At 36.5% G+C, this 15,964-nt stretch overlaps 1 protein-coding gene across 1 annotated transcript in view; it reads left to right on the forward strand.

Moving 5' to 3' along the window:
* Positions 1-658: 658 nt before the first annotated feature.
* The window catches only part of LOC115228127 (medium-chain specific acyl-CoA dehydrogenase, mitochondrial), a 38,673-nt gene continuing 23,367 nt past the window's right edge, over positions 659-15,964 (forward strand). The window contains exons 1-4 of the mRNA XM_029798790.2: positions 659-887; positions 8,356-8,425; positions 13,640-13,737; positions 15,822-15,891. Coding sequence (XP_029654650.1) covers positions 864-887; positions 8,356-8,425; positions 13,640-13,737; positions 15,822-15,891 — 262 coding nt within the window. The 5' untranslated portion in view covers positions 659-863. The remainder of the gene's footprint in view (positions 888-8,355; positions 8,426-13,639; positions 13,738-15,821; positions 15,892-15,964) is intronic.

Genomic DNA, 15,964 nt, shown 5'->3' on the forward strand with positions numbered 1-15,964 from the left:
GAAAAGATCCTCGTATATATGTATGCCTGTGTGTATGTTTGTGTGTCTGTGTTTGTCCCCCTCCCCGCCCAACATCGCTTGACAACCGATGCTGGTGTGTTTACGTCCCCGTAACTTAGCGGTTCGGCAACAGACACCGATAGAATAAGTACTGGGCTTACAAAGAATAAGTCCTGGATTCTATTTGCTCGACTAAAGGCGGTGCTCCAGCATGGCCTCAGTCGCATGACTGAAACAAGTACAAGAGTAAAGAGAGAGAAAATATATATATATATTGAGGTTATACGAGGTAACGGTGTCATTGACACACAAAGGGGTCAACGTTCTACACAGCCTTGGTTTTTTATTTCATCACGCAAACAATTCTCATATAATATATATATATAGTAACGCAGTATAATTATTTTACTTGTAGGCCTTTCGAAATTACTTTAAAAACCTGGCCATTAAAGTTACAATAAAAGTCTTGCCATTACAAAAGTTAAAATTTTTAATAAACAAAATACTAAAGAGTTATTATTAAACATTATTTAGTGACTTTAAAGCGTTTACATGTTCGTTCCGCTTAATTGAGGTACCCAAGTCTATTTTTGCATTTTCCTAGATTGTTTTGGTTTCATTATTAGTCTCGCAGATATATAAATATTTACCTAAAATCAAAGATCGCCAAATAGGCAAAAATTCGAAAAAAATTGTTGTTTTTTTGTCTTAAATGATTCGAAAGAATTTATTTACAGCAATTACAAGTCGCACTACTACTTCTATGACAACGAAGGTGTGTCGTGAACTTTGGCCGTATCTGTTTGTATAACGTTTGACTCCCGTCGGTGCCTGATTTATTTCGATAATTCGTCTCTCTTACGATGGCAGCTAATATTATTACTAAGGTAAGCTAATACTTATTTATATTCAAATATAACGCTTTTTTTTCTTTAACCACTTCTGTTCTATGAATATTGCATTAACCTTATTATTGTTGATCAAACACAGACTTTCATATGGTCGCTCGACTTGCTAAAAACAACAGCCGAATCACCCTCAAGTCAGTCCCCCCTCGTCAAAATATAGGAAGACCACATTAGATAGTGTAGTCTTAAAAAAGGTAAAATATACCTTTGGTCATATGCTTACTCGATCAGGGTTAAAGAACTCATCAAATTCATTGAGAACGTTCATTCACATGATAAGGTCAAAAAATGTGCCACTAGTTATATGTGGTATAACTACAGATTTTTTTTGCCTCCCCCACCGACTTTGGATGATCATAACTTTCAGAAAAATGAATATTTTTAAATGAAATTTTCTACGAATATGTGATATATCATGTAGTTTCCGAATATACAACACTTTTTTGGGGGGAAGGTATTTTAGGAGGGGCTGAGGTGAGGAATTTCGGAAAATTCACCGGCGTCCACTTCAATTCGTCTTACCTTTCAAGAAAATGGATATTTTTTTTAATGAAATTCTCCACAAATATACCCCCGGACTATGTAGATCCCGAGATAATAGATTTCTACTGAAGTAATAAACGGGCGATGAAGGCAAATGAAGCCCTCACCAGAAAACTCATTATGCTAAAAATAACAGCTACAGGTCTGGTACACAGAAATATGTTAGTAAGAGGTCTTATCTGTTGCATACGATCATTTTTTTCAGGTAAACATTTCTAATTAAAAGGTAGAAGACACCAGAAGCAAAAATAAATAATATACACGCACAGTTAAATATAGAAGTGTAAAGTATAATTTGTTATATAATCTCTATAGGAAGCATAATATTGGGTGGATTAATTACCCGTTTGAACTTTTTTAATTACATAATTGTTTGTGTGCGAGTGGTAGAAACAAATCTACGGATGCACAAAACGCACGAACCAGAAAATGAAACAAATATGGACGACTTGTTCCGAAACACCCTCGGGTGGGGAACGGTTCTCAAAAATAACCCCAGTTGTTTTCCCCCCAAATTCGTATGTTCTCGGAATCTACGTAGTCCGAGGTATGTTTTTAGAGAATTTCGTTAAAAAATATCCATTTTCTTGAAAGTTAAAACGAATCGAAGTGGACGCCGGTGAATTTTCCGAAATTCCCCACCCCGCCCTCTCCTAAAACACTTTCCCCCCACAAGTTTTGGATATTCGGAATCTACATGATATAACACATATTCGTAGAAATTTTCATTAAAAAATATCCATTTTTATGAAAGTTATGATCATCCAAAGACGGGGATGGGGCAGAAATCAGTCAATATAAAGAAACCCAACCGGAAACAAAAGCAAAAATTAACCAGCCTGGAGGGCGTTAACAAGTATGTGGAAAACGAATATGAAAAAAAAAAAAAAATGCGCGCTGACGACCCCGGGGGGTGAGAAGGGGACTTTCGGAAAATTGACAAGATCCGATTTTTCAGTCATAACTTCTGGTGAAATGGATATATATTGATCTTTTTTACGGAATCCCACGTTTTGGGTTATGGAGGATCCGATTCTGAAAAAAAAATTTTTTTCAAAATTTCAATTACTCTCCCACTTCCTTATTTTTCACTTGTCCCAGATTTTTTTTTTTTTTGCGAAATACGTAGAAAAATACGAAGTTTACGATTCTGAAAAAAAAAAATGGTTTATAAATTTCAAATTTTCAAACACACATATATATATATATATATATATATAACCTTCTACATATATATATATATATATAACCTTCTATATATATATATATATATATATCATCATCATCGTTTAACGTCCGTTCTCCATGCTAGCATGGGTTGGACAGTTCGACCGGGGATCTGGGAAGCCAGAAGGCTGCACCAGGCTCCAGTCTTATCTGGCAATGTTTCTACAGCTGGATGCCCTTCCTAACGCCAACCACTCCGTGAATGTAGTGGGTGCTTTTTACGTGCCACCTGCACAGGTGCCAGGCGAGGCTGGCATCGGCCACGGTTGGATTGGTGCATTTTACGTGCCACCGGCACGGAAGCCAGTCGAGGCGGCACTGGCTTTGGCCACGATTCGGATGGTGCTTTTTACGTGCCAATATATATATATATGTGTGTAGAAGGTTGAAAAGGAACACACAAGTTGATATATATGGATAAAAAGTCAAGGGAGAAAATGCAAAAATAATTTTATAAAAAACATTTCAGTACCGGTTTCACTCATTGAGACTTTTTCAACTGTAAGTATGGAAAACAATTAAATTTTGGAAAAATTAAAAGAAAAGTTTTTTTAAAAGAATATTTGCATAGTATTCAAATACAAGGGGCATTTTCCTTGTTTCTACCTGTCGTTGAACGACCTCGAACCCACATATTCTTAATCTCCGTATTTTCCCACGTAGATTGATGGAAAATAAAAATTTTTTTAAAGTTTAAAAAAGAAAGTTTGAAAAAAAAAGACCACTTTAATTTCACATGAATACTTTGTCATATTACTGTGGGAAATTACTCTGAAATAAATCTTTGCAGAAAGGTGAGTAGATTGATTGCATTATGTTATCGCAGTTTTGTAAGATTTGGCTGTTATTTCTAGCATGTGGATAGCCTGCTTGAAGGCCTGAGGGTATATATATATATTTTTTTTTGAAAAAGTGAAATTTTACAAACCGGTTCTTTTTTCAGAATCGTACATAATCTTCGAATTTTTCTACGTATTTCGCTAAAAAAAAAAAGAAAAGAAATTCTGGGAAAAGTGAAAAATAAGGAGCTGGAGGGGGTAATTGAAATTTTGAAAATGCAATTTTTTTGAAATATTTTTTTTCAGAATCTGATCCACCATAATCAAAAACGTGGGATTCCGTAAAAAAGGTCCATATCCATTTTACTGGAAGTTGTGACAGAAAAATCAAATCTTGTGAATTTTCCGAAAGTCCCAGGATCGTCAGCGCACATTTTTTTTTTTTCATATTAGTTTTCCACATACTTGATAACACTCTCCTGGCTGGTCAATTTTGTTTATGTTCTGGGTCAAACTAAAGTGTTTGATGCAGTGTTTGACTTGAGCCAAAAAAAAAAAAAAAAGAAAATAGTGCAATAGGTGTACAACAACATGTAGTAAACGAATATGAAAAATAAGAAATGCATGCTGGCAAATGTGGGGAGAGGACTCGGAAAATTCACTTGCCCAAAGTGCCATGCAGTGGGACTGAACCCAGAACCGTGTGGTTGGGAAAAATATTCATTTTCTTTAGGGAAAAAATTGGATCATGTGAATTGTCCTGGTCCTCTCCTCCTCCAGTTCACCAGCACGCATTTTTTTTCATATTCATTTACTACATGTTGTTCTACACCTGTTGCACTATTTTTTTGGAAACATTAACCTTTGGTTAATGTTTACTGTTTACATCTTGACCCAGAAATGAAAATCCACCCAAAAATACTGGAATGGGTCTAAAACAATGTGTAGGAGATGGATATGATATAAAAAAAATGTGCTCAAAGCAACAGGAGGGTGGGGAGAGGACTTCAGAAAATTCACAAAATCTGAGTTTTTCCCTCATAACTCTTAGGAAAATGGGGTTTTATCAATGAAATTTTATAGAAATACCTTTCAAATGGCATACATTGTGATTATAAAGTAATTTATGGGGAAAATCATTTCCAAAGGGTGGGGAGAGGACTTTGGAAATGAAATTGAGTATGCTTATATTTTAGTATTTCAACTGTTAGAGTTATTTTCACAATTTATCCAGTACAACCCTTAAACAAGTAAATAGTATTTTCCTAAACAATAGATCCACTAATTTCGGTTAGTGACTTATTCACAAATATACCAACACTAGTGGCCCTCATCATCATCATCATCATCATCGTTTAACGTCCGCTTTCCATGCTAGTATGGGTTGGACGGTTCAACTGGGGTCTGGTAAGCTATGGAGGCTGCACCAGGCCCAGTCTGATCTGGCAGTGTTTCTACAGCCAGATGCCCTTCCTAACGCCAACCACTCTGCGAGTGTAGTGGGTGCTTTTTATGTGCCGTGTAGTGGGTGCTTTTTATGTGCCACCAGCACAGGTGCCAGATGAGGCTGGCAAACGGCCACAATCGGATGGTGCTTTTTACGTGCCTGCGAATGCACAAAAGCTCTTTTCAGAGTTATTTACTTTGAATTGTTATCTCATATCTGATTAACCTGTTATTACGTAACATGTATAATGATTTTAGTATACATACCTTATTAGTAATTCCTCTTATGTTCTATATATTCTGGGAATGCATTAAAGCCCTTTTCGGGGCTACTTTATTCGAATTCTTACTATTCGGTAACTAATTTCATGTTATTACATAACTGACTTTGTAATTTGGGTATTCATAACTTATTGGTAATTCCTAAAAACAAGATCCTGTGTAAGACAGTTCGGTATTCTCTGTAAATGCACAAAAACCATTTTAAGGGCTACATACTTTGTATTGTTGTTATCGGATTAGTGAAACAATTATGAGAACAGAACCAAGAGATAAGCCCTGCTTTTCCTGGGAATTACTGGGTACGTCTGCTAGTAATTAATGAGGGAAATAGAAAATGGAGTTCGAAGAATCCTTATTCATCTCAACGATCGTTTCGGTCCCTTGTGGGTGGGATACTGTACAACTGGTTGTGTTGCATTCTCTGATGCAGATGCATCTCATCAGGTGTTTTAAAGAAGATACCTCGCGAACTGTACTCGGTTTCACTTGGCATGTTGTTGTTGCCAGTAGGTTGTTGGCCCTAATGACAAGGGACTGACATAAGATAAGTCAAAACGGTTGCTGTGATGAATAAGGATTCTTGTGAACTCCATTTCATGTTTCCCCCGCTCATTATAAACTGAATGAACAGTGTAGAATTCCTGCGGTAGATCCAGTGACACTTATATCAAAACTGTAAAAGTGATTTAATTAGCATACTACTACTACTAATCATATATCCAAAGTCCAAATAATTCTCCTATTTTGCTAACCAGGCTCTATTCTCATATTCTTGTTCCTTGCAAGTATACCCTAGCACTCCACCATCTCTCTTCTACTCTCTCTTACACTTTTGCTGTTTCCTACTCTCTCTCACTTTGGTCATGCCCCTCCCCTCTCTCTCTCCTCTTGTTTCTTCTCTGACTAGGTAACTAAGTATCACCTTTACATCAGCACACTTGTTTCTGGTCTCTTTCTGTACCTCTCTCTCTTACTCTCTCTCACTAGGTCCTCCTCTATAGCAAGACACCTATTTCTGCCTCTCTATTTCTCTGTTACACTCTAACCTTTCATCATTTGATACTGGATCACCTCCTCTAATGCCAAGACACCTGCTTCTGTCTCTCTATCTCTTTGTCACACACTAACTTTCATCCTCTGACACAAATGCCCTGCCCCTCTCATAATTCAATAGAGTGGGTAGAACAGAAAATCAGTGCAGCAGAAGAAAAGAAAATGAACAAAACACATGAGTATGAAGAGGGAAACACAGTAACGGGAGTGATAGTATGAGAGAGAAATGAAAGACACAGTAATGTCAGAGATTAATCAGAATGACACTTATCTGGAGAGAAAGAGAGAGCAAGATGAACTGTTATAGATTGTGACCCTTGCCTCTTTTAGAAGAATCCGCTGTTGCAAGCACTCAGTTGTAGATATTGACACTAGTACTATCCACTCATAGCTAATAGATAGCTGCTGTTGGATAGCATATATACCTGGCATACAATCCTTTATTCTGTCTTCCTCCATTTCACGACAGTAGTCACATGGTTTTGAGAGGCCACTTAAGGCTGGTGCCGGCTGGTTTACTTGTGGCTATTGACACAACTTCACCTCAACACTTATCTCTGCCACTCATCTGGTCTTGGACACTTGATTGTTGATGTTGCTTAGCGTCTGGTCAGCCCTGACTGAGCAGATCTATGCTTTTCTCTCAACCTCTATATGATCATGTAATCTGTTTGAAATAGCAACCAAATCCACCTCAAGTCATATGCTGTCATTTTAGAACAGGAAAATAGACATTGAATAATGTAATCTTAGATATACTGTCTGAACTAAGCGGGGATGCTCATGGCCAGAATGCCATATGTGTGATGTATCAGAGCTGACTAAGGGTACAGGTGTGGCTTATATTGAAGTCACTTTGCAACTTGCTGATTTCTGGTTCAATCCCACTGCGTGTCTTTTCTGTTCTTAGGTTAAACTTACCCCATCACCCAGTTTAACACCATCACCAAGTCCTTGAGTACCCTGAGTGGAGTCCATTTTATTGCGAGCATTCAGACCAAGTCTTTTGTCTAAGGATAATATCTCTTAACCCTTTCATTACCAACCCGGCTGAAACCGGCTCTGGCTCTGAGTACAAATGTCTTGTTTTCATAATTTTTGAATTAAAATCTTCCATCAAACCTTAGTCACAATTTATGTTCCTAACACTAGCTGAATGATAACTAAGTCATTTTACTAAATTCTTTGTTATATTTAAAGTAATTGAAAGAAACACAGAGCATCTCAAAATAAATACAGTAACAAAATGGTTAAAATATATAATAGAGAAACAATTCTTAACCCTTTTGATAGCAACCCGGCTGAAACCGGCTCTGGCTCTGAGTACAAATGTCTTGTTTTCATAAGTTTTGAATTAAAATCTTCCACCAAACCTTAGTCCCAATTTATGTTCCTAACACTAGCTGAATGATAACTAAGTTATTTTACTAAATTCTTTGTTATATTTAAAATAATTGGAAGAAACACAGAGCATCTCAAAATAAATACAGTAACAAAATGGTTAAAATATATAATAGAGAAACAATTCTTAACCCTTTTGATAGCAACCCGGCTGAAACCAGCTCTGGCTCTGAGTACAAATGTCTTGTTTTCATAAGTTTTGAATTAAAATCTTCCACCAAACCTTAGTCCCAATTTATGTTCCTAACACTAGCTGAATGATAACTAAGTCATTTTACTAAATTCTTTGTTATATTTAACCCTTTAGTGTTCAGATTAATTTGTCAAATGTAATGCTTATCTGTTCACATTAATTTTGATTTATTCAGGTTCAAGTGGGGTGTCCACAATATTTACTTGTAACTTTGTTAATTTTCTACATACAGCTTTGAAACTTTGTAAATGGGTGCTTATATGCCAGCGGTTTATAATTACGTAATTTTAGCTGATCTTTTTGAAAGAAACACAGAGCATCTCCAAATAAATACAGTAACGAAAGGGTTAATCCAGTCTTGGCAGCCCTGGAAAAAGAGTCAAGTGGTTGCTCTTCTTCTGATTAAATTATTAAAAAAAAAATGAACAAACAAAATAGCATTATAATGGAATTAAAAACACCGTTTCTAGTGATTCCTCTGAAATACTAAAATTGAAGAAAAGTCCTTTTTTTTACATTGCAGGTCCTTAGAAGTGGTCGGCGGTGTGGTGTTCAATGTTTGCGTCCATATTCAAATGCAGGATTCAGTTTTTGTATGTGAGATCTTTCCTTTATTTTATTTATTTTATATTGTCTCTGATGAACAATAGCATTATCGGTTATAAGTTTTCAATGGACCAGTTACTGATTTACTGCATTTAAACCGGCCATATCCGGCCAGAAGTATTCTGCCTGTTTTATTTTCAAAATGGCCAGATCTGGTCTCTCAGACCAACCCTACAATATCGTTTTAAAAATTAACAGCTACCTCATCAAAATCTCAAAGCTACAAGGTAATGCATGATTAATTCAAAACAATGTGGATGAAGAAGCATTAATTTTGGCAGAATAATGCGAACACTAAAGGGTTAAAGGTAGTTAAAGTGACTAGGGTGTATGTCTGTCTGAAGTTCAGGCATTTGTGTATAACAAAACTATGAATAATATTCTTTCAAAATGCTTCAGAATTACAATGAATTTTCGAAAACATTTACCATTTCAACATCAACTTGTCTGAAAATGGCCCTAGTTCTATGATACAAATTTCCCATTTTGAAGTGATTTAAATTAAAACCTGACAAATGTCATGGTAATTTATATTCCTAGCAACTGTTTATTATGGACAAATTATTTCATTAAATTTAATTGAAAGAATGACAATGTATTTACACAGGAATATGATAGTCATCATCATCGTTTAACGTTCGTTTTCCATGCTAGCATGGGTTGGACAGTTCGACCGGGGTCTGGGAAGCCAGGAGGCTGCACCAGGCTCCAGTCTGATCTGGCAGTGTTTCTGTAGCTGGATGCCCTTCCTAACGCCAACCACTCCGTGAGTGTAGTGGGTGCTTTTTACGTGCCACTGGAGGCTGGCAACGGCCACGATCGGTTGGTGCTTTTTATGTGCCACCGGCACAGAAGCCAGTCAAGGTGGTGAAGGGTTAAATTATAGATACCCTTTGGGTACACTGATGTTCCACTGCACATGGTTTGAGTAACTCTGCTGTAGGGTTTTATTTCAGACTAGCAAACACACCTGTCCTTTGAACAGTTTAAGTTACTTTGGTGGTATTTTTTTTACCAAATAATTGAACTACCGAGGTTTATGAGTAGCATGGCAATCTATGTTTCCGATTAACCCAGGAACGGGAAACCAAGTTGAAAGCTGGCTATTGTGGAGGTCGTTGAACTTGAATGATCATAGAACATATAAGTTTGCAAGCAATGCAAAGTAGAGCTACTGAAGTGTTTTGGGAGTAGATTACGGATAATGACTACAAAATATAGTTGTTTTAAATGAAAGCGAAATTTCTGGTGATAGTTTAAAAAAGGCTAGAACGTCAATGCTAAAACATATTTGAAACAAAGGACAACAGTTGAGATATCATAATGGATGGGTAAATAAGCATCCTTTAAAGTGAAACAGCACATTGGTAGGTAAACAAAGGTGTCAACAACTAGAAGAGCAGGAAGGGAACATTACCTTTCAGATAACTCAGAATAGGTAAAGGTAAGCCTGCCAAAGTTTAATGCAGTTTAAATATGGAGATTAAGATTGTTTGGTATTGGATATTCATCGTGTACAGTGTTCCTAGTCAATTTAATCAAAGTAGAGAAGTAATAATACACAATTACAACATGTAAATAAGTAATAAATTAAAAAATGTGAAAACAACTAAAAAAATATTCACTAATGCAAATATATGACCTTTTAGATTTTAAAAGTATGGAAAGCAGTCAAAATGAATAAATAGACGAAATTCTTTCACTTTTATAATATTCTCTAACCAAAACACTCAATAGACACCAATACACATATTTAAAATATATATAGAAAGTAATAACACACAATTACAATATATAAATAAATAATAAATTTAAAAAATGTGAAAAACCACTAAAACATATTCCTTAATGCCTATATATGACCATATAGATTAAAAAAATATGGAAGACCCTACATAAAAAAAACTATATATACAACAAATTAGGGAAAAACCCGTGTTAACCACAGTTTTTTCCGGTTTGTCCATTTACGTGGGAGTTCTGGGTAAAATGTTACAATGTAATGTTACAATGTAATGCTTATCTGGGACATAAGTAATGTGTGTGTGTGAAGTTTGGTGAAAATCGGTTGAGAATTGTGGAAATGTATGCATTAGTCAATATATACACACATACTTCCAACCCATGCCTTGTCCAACCCATGCCAGCATGGAAAGCGGACATTAAACGATGATGATGATACTGCTAGTATATATATATTAGATAAAACCCTAGTCTGTTGTGATAATTATCTTCAAGGATAAGGTGTAATTTATTAATTTCTATCTTTGGCACAATGTCATACATTTGTAACAAAGTGATATAAAGTTTTAATGACTCTGAAAGTCAAATTTGAACTAAGAACAGAAAAGAATGAGACAATGCTTTCAGATATTTTTCATATAAGATAGGAGGAGGGACCATCTTTATGAATTTTGGAAGTCTGTCTCCCAGACTGGTTCGATTGATGTTGTTGATGTTCAGTTTGAATACCAGGAGGTTGGATTCTGTTGGGAAAATGTAAGCCAGATGGGAATTACATAAGATTACAGTTTTGGAGAAAAATACTTGGAGAAGTACTTAATACGTTGTCTTGGCAGTAAAACCACATCTAGGATGATCAAATAAGTATCTAACAGGTGGGCTTGAGAGAAAAGAATATGTAGCTTGTTTGGAGAATTAGAGATTTGTAGCAGCAATAGAAAAAAACATTGGTATGGTCATGTACTACGGATGGATGAGGAGAGATGTGTGAAGAAGTGCCACTCCCAAACTGTTGAAGGGATCCGGGGTAGAGGTAGACCTAGGAAGACATGGGACGAGGTGGTCAAGCATCACCTTCGTACTCTGAGTCTCACAGAGGCTATGACGAAAGTTCGAGACCTCTGGGGATATGCTGTGACTTCTAAGACCCGACAAATGAAGTGAGTTCATGGCTCGCAGGACGGCCTGCTGTGCTAACCTTGGATTGTAGAGTGACCCGTTGTTCTTGAGGAGACCTATTGAGTCAAGTACGTCAACACCAACATCAAAATAAAAATCAAATAGAAATTGTAGTTAAGACACCTGTGCTGGTGACACGTAAAAAGTACCAACCGATCATGGCCGTTTGCTAGCCCACTCTGGCCCCTGTGCCGATGATACGTAAAAAACACCCACTATACTCACAGAGTGGTTGGCGTTAGGAAGGGCATCCAGCTGTAGAAACACTGCCAAACCAGATTGGAGCCTGGTGCAGCCTCCATAGCTTACCAGACCCCAGTCGAACCGTCCAACCCATGTTAGCATGGAAAACGGACGTTAAATGATGATGATGATGATGATGATGATTGTTTCTGTGATCCACATCTAGTGGTTGTAGTCAATTGATGATTGAATCCTTGTTAATCAATTAAATGATCTTCTGTGCAATGGCATTACTGTTCCAGATGTGGTGCCGTACACTAATTTAGGGCTTATTTGTGCTTTGTAGAGGTTTAAAAATCGATCAAGGCTGGTGTATTTCCTGGGCCACCTGAAGGAATCTAAGTATTTGTGATACAGTTTTTTGACAATGTGATATGTGGAGTTGCCATAAGAGATTATCAGTAATTATGAGGATTAGCTTTTGTAGTGACTTTGGACTTAAGATAATGCGGTACAAGATTGTTTCATTGGTATGTTTAGTTACTGGGTCTTTGCTATGGAAAGTGACACAACTGACATGGTTTCATTAAAGAATAGTCTCTTAGTCTCTCTTCATTGATTCACTGTATCTTTTATTATATAGTCAAGGGTGACTATGTAATAAACCTTGGCACAGTTTTTACAGCTGAATGCCCTCCCTAATGCCAACCACTTAGGAGAGTGGACTGAGTGCTTTTTACGTGGCACAAGCACAGAAAAATGTATGTGCCCTTGGTGAGGATTGAACTCATGACCTTCAGATTTCTCTAACTTCATGCTTGATTATGAGACTGATGTGCTGCTTGAAGAAATAAGCAGGTTATTAATATAGATATATATTTCATTATTGCCCACAAGAGGCTAAACATAGAGGGGACAAACAAACGGATTAAGTCGATTACATCGACCCCAGTGCGTAACTGGTACTTATTTATCAACCCCGAAAGGATGAAAGGCAAAGTCGACCTCGGTGGAAGTTGAACTTAAAATGTAACGACAGACGAAACACCTATTTCTTTACTACCCACAAGGGGCTAAACATAGAGTGGACAAACAAGGACAGACAAACGGATCTAGTCAATTACATCGACCCCAGTGCGTAACTGGTACTTAATCTATCGACCCCGAAAGGATGAAAGGCAAAGTCAACCTCGGCGGAATTTGAACTCAGAATGTAACGACAGACGAAATACCGCTAAGCATTTCGCCCTGTGTGCTAATAGGTCTGCCAGCTCGCAGGATTATTAATATAGAAATAGAGAAAGATGAGTGTAGGTGACATAACAGAGACTTGTGTAGGTGATACACGGTTGTTTTTATCGCTTCAGGCTTTGCCATGTCAAAGTTGTTTGTTTCTGTTTGTATCGTTTGTACTATTGAAGAAGTGACACAACAAACATGCAACATAATTAAGGGTAAATTGTAGATTTTTTTTGTTTACACTCATTAACTGAAACTGTGTTGTCAAATTATGCCAGAGTAACTTGAAAAATGAATCAATTCCATGTGGATTTACTTTTCTCAGCATCATGCACTAACTGTAAACAAATTCAGTCATACAGGTGATGACATTTGTTTGCAATCTTCTTTGGAGAGGTGCCCAAACTGGAGGAAAATATTTTCTTGCTTCAAAACAAGTGAAGATTGGTGATAGACCATCTGGCTATAGAAATTCTTATAATACATTCCTGGATGTATTAAGCATGAGTTCAGGACATCTGTATACCACAAACCAATCTTCACTGGACGGTACCTCAACTTCAATTCCCACCATCCATACTGTGCAACGATAACAATAATCAACATATTTTTATACTTTAATTTTTATTAAGTACTGACTGCTTTTCTTTCCTACTCTCTCCTTATGCTTCTCTCTCTTTGTTTTTCCTGAAGAATGTCCAAGTTCCTAAAAGCTAAGGCATTCCACATTCATTTCGATTCTCAAGCATTAAACTAATACCATATAAGTCAAACTTTGTACTTTTTAATAACTATCAACTTTACATTTGATGTGTATAGACCTTATTTTTTTCTTTTTTTTTTTTTCCTCTTTACAGCACTTACTGAAGATCAGAAAGATATGCAGCAACTTGCTCGCAAGTTTGCCCGGGAAGAAATCATGCCAATTGCAGCACATCATGACAAAACTGGAGAAGTTAGTTGTTTGATTATACTAATACTGTTATCTCTCTATATAAAGGTGAAACGGCTGAAAGTTGTATGTTTGCATGTCTCATTTAGTGGTTATGCAGGGTTCAGTGGCAGTAGGCGTGCTCGGATTGCAGTGAAAATTTACAGGGACATGTAAAATGAGGCAAGGAAGCCACTGGACTAAGTTAGAAATCTCCATCTCAAAAGCTGTGGTTACTAGGGCAACAAAACCCAAACTTTAACAAGTGTTTGTTGTTTCTCTCTTTCGGATATCGCCCTGTCTTCCTCGATCTCTCACTTTCCTCTCTTCCCTCTACATTCTCTCTATAACGACGTTTGACAGCATCCACTCCCTTTCCCTCTCTGCCTTCGCCTTCTCTCTGTCACTGTTTCTCCTACCGCCTCTCTCTCTGTATGTCTGTCTGTATCTATAGAGAAAAAGCATTGACAGCTACAAAAGTTTAAATATTCCTGCCACAGGTCTTTTACAACAGTGAATTATTATCGCCCACTACCACCGCACAATCTTCCCGCCACAGGTCTTTTTGGACGGTGAATTATTATCATTCACCACTACTGCACAATCATGATAACAGATATTATTAATCAGATATTTGTTGAGTTAATTTGTATATCTACATATGTGTGTGTGTGTATATATATATATAAAGTGTATATATCTATATTTATATATATGTGTGTACATATATAATGTGTATACATATGTATATATAATGCGTATATATGTACATATATTTAATGTGTATGTATATATATATATATTTATATATATATAATGTGTGCATATGTGGTCAGATTGAGCTGAAAATATGCACACCTATGTTAAAAGTGCTGGTAAGTTTGCTCAATTGAAAGGTGCGGCCTGTAGGGCAAAATTCCTCCTCTTTTAAAATGTGGCCCAGATGAAATCGGGTTATAGTAACCAAACAAGTAAAACAACGAAAAACTATGCCATTTTAATCCCGAGCAAAGCTGGGCATCTCTGTAAGTCTACTACATATTTATGAAAAGGGCGGATGTTGTCTCACAAGCAGCTTGAAGGCAAAAGTGTTTGTAAATGTGGTTGGATTGAGCTGAAAATTTTCACACCTATGTTAAAAGTGCTAGTGAGTTTGCTCAATTGAAAGGCGTGACTTCTAGGGCAAAATTCCTCATCTTTTAAAATGTGGCCCACGTAGACCCGAATGAAATCGGCTTATAATACGGAAACAAATGAAACAATAAACTCTTTTAATCCTGAGCAAGGTCGGGTTTCTCTGCTTGTTTTTCTCTAAACATGCCATGAAAGAGACAGTACTCATGATTTTTAAAGGTCCTAAAGCTCTCTCAGACTGGTGAAACTGATATGACTTCTGACCATTCTGAACATTTGTAGTCTGGAAAAAAATTGAAAGCTTATTTAATTGCAGAATTAGTTATTGACATGTCCTATTATACCACTGTTGAATATTGTTAAAATACCGAGGGTGATATACTGTTATACAACTGACCTGCTATAATTGAATAAGATACTTTCATACAACAGTGGGATATTGACACATTCTCATAGGTAACATCAGGGATATTGATGTGTCCTGTCATACAATAGAATAGTTATAGGTTCATTTATATAATAGAGCATCGATATGGCTTCTTATATTGCAGTATGATATTGATGTGTCCTGTCATATCAATTTTGGATATTCACATGTCCTGTTATATAACTCTGGTATATGTTTCTCCTACCGCCTCTCTCTCTCTGTACGTCTGTCTGTATCTATAGAGAAAAAGCATTGACAGCTACAAAAGTTTAAATATTCCTGCCACAGGTCTTTTACAACAGTGAATTATTATCGCCCACTACCACCGCACAGTTGATATGGCTTATTTTACAGCTGTACTATATTGACAAGTCCTGTTATATATCTCTAGATTATTCATGTGACTTGTGATACTACAAGTTATTGATCAGGCAATTCTCTTTCTGTTGATAATGAAATTTCTCTTTGAAAATAATTTTAATGAAAAATTTCATTATAAAATGTATTTCTCATATATTGCTTTAAAATGTTTTCTTCTCTTTTTCAGTATCCTTGGGATATTGTAAAGAAAGTATTTGATCTTGGCCTTATAAATACACACATTCCTAAAGAGTATGGTAAGTCCTTGCATTAATAAAAAGTTAATCATCCATCCATCCATCCATCCATCCATCCATTTCTAGGGCCAAC

This window comes from Octopus sinensis, linkage group LG2, assembly GCF_006345805.1.
Source record: "Octopus sinensis linkage group LG2, ASM634580v1, whole genome shotgun sequence".
Classification (NCBI taxonomy): domain Eukaryota; kingdom Metazoa; phylum Mollusca; class Cephalopoda; order Octopoda; family Octopodidae; genus Octopus; species Octopus sinensis.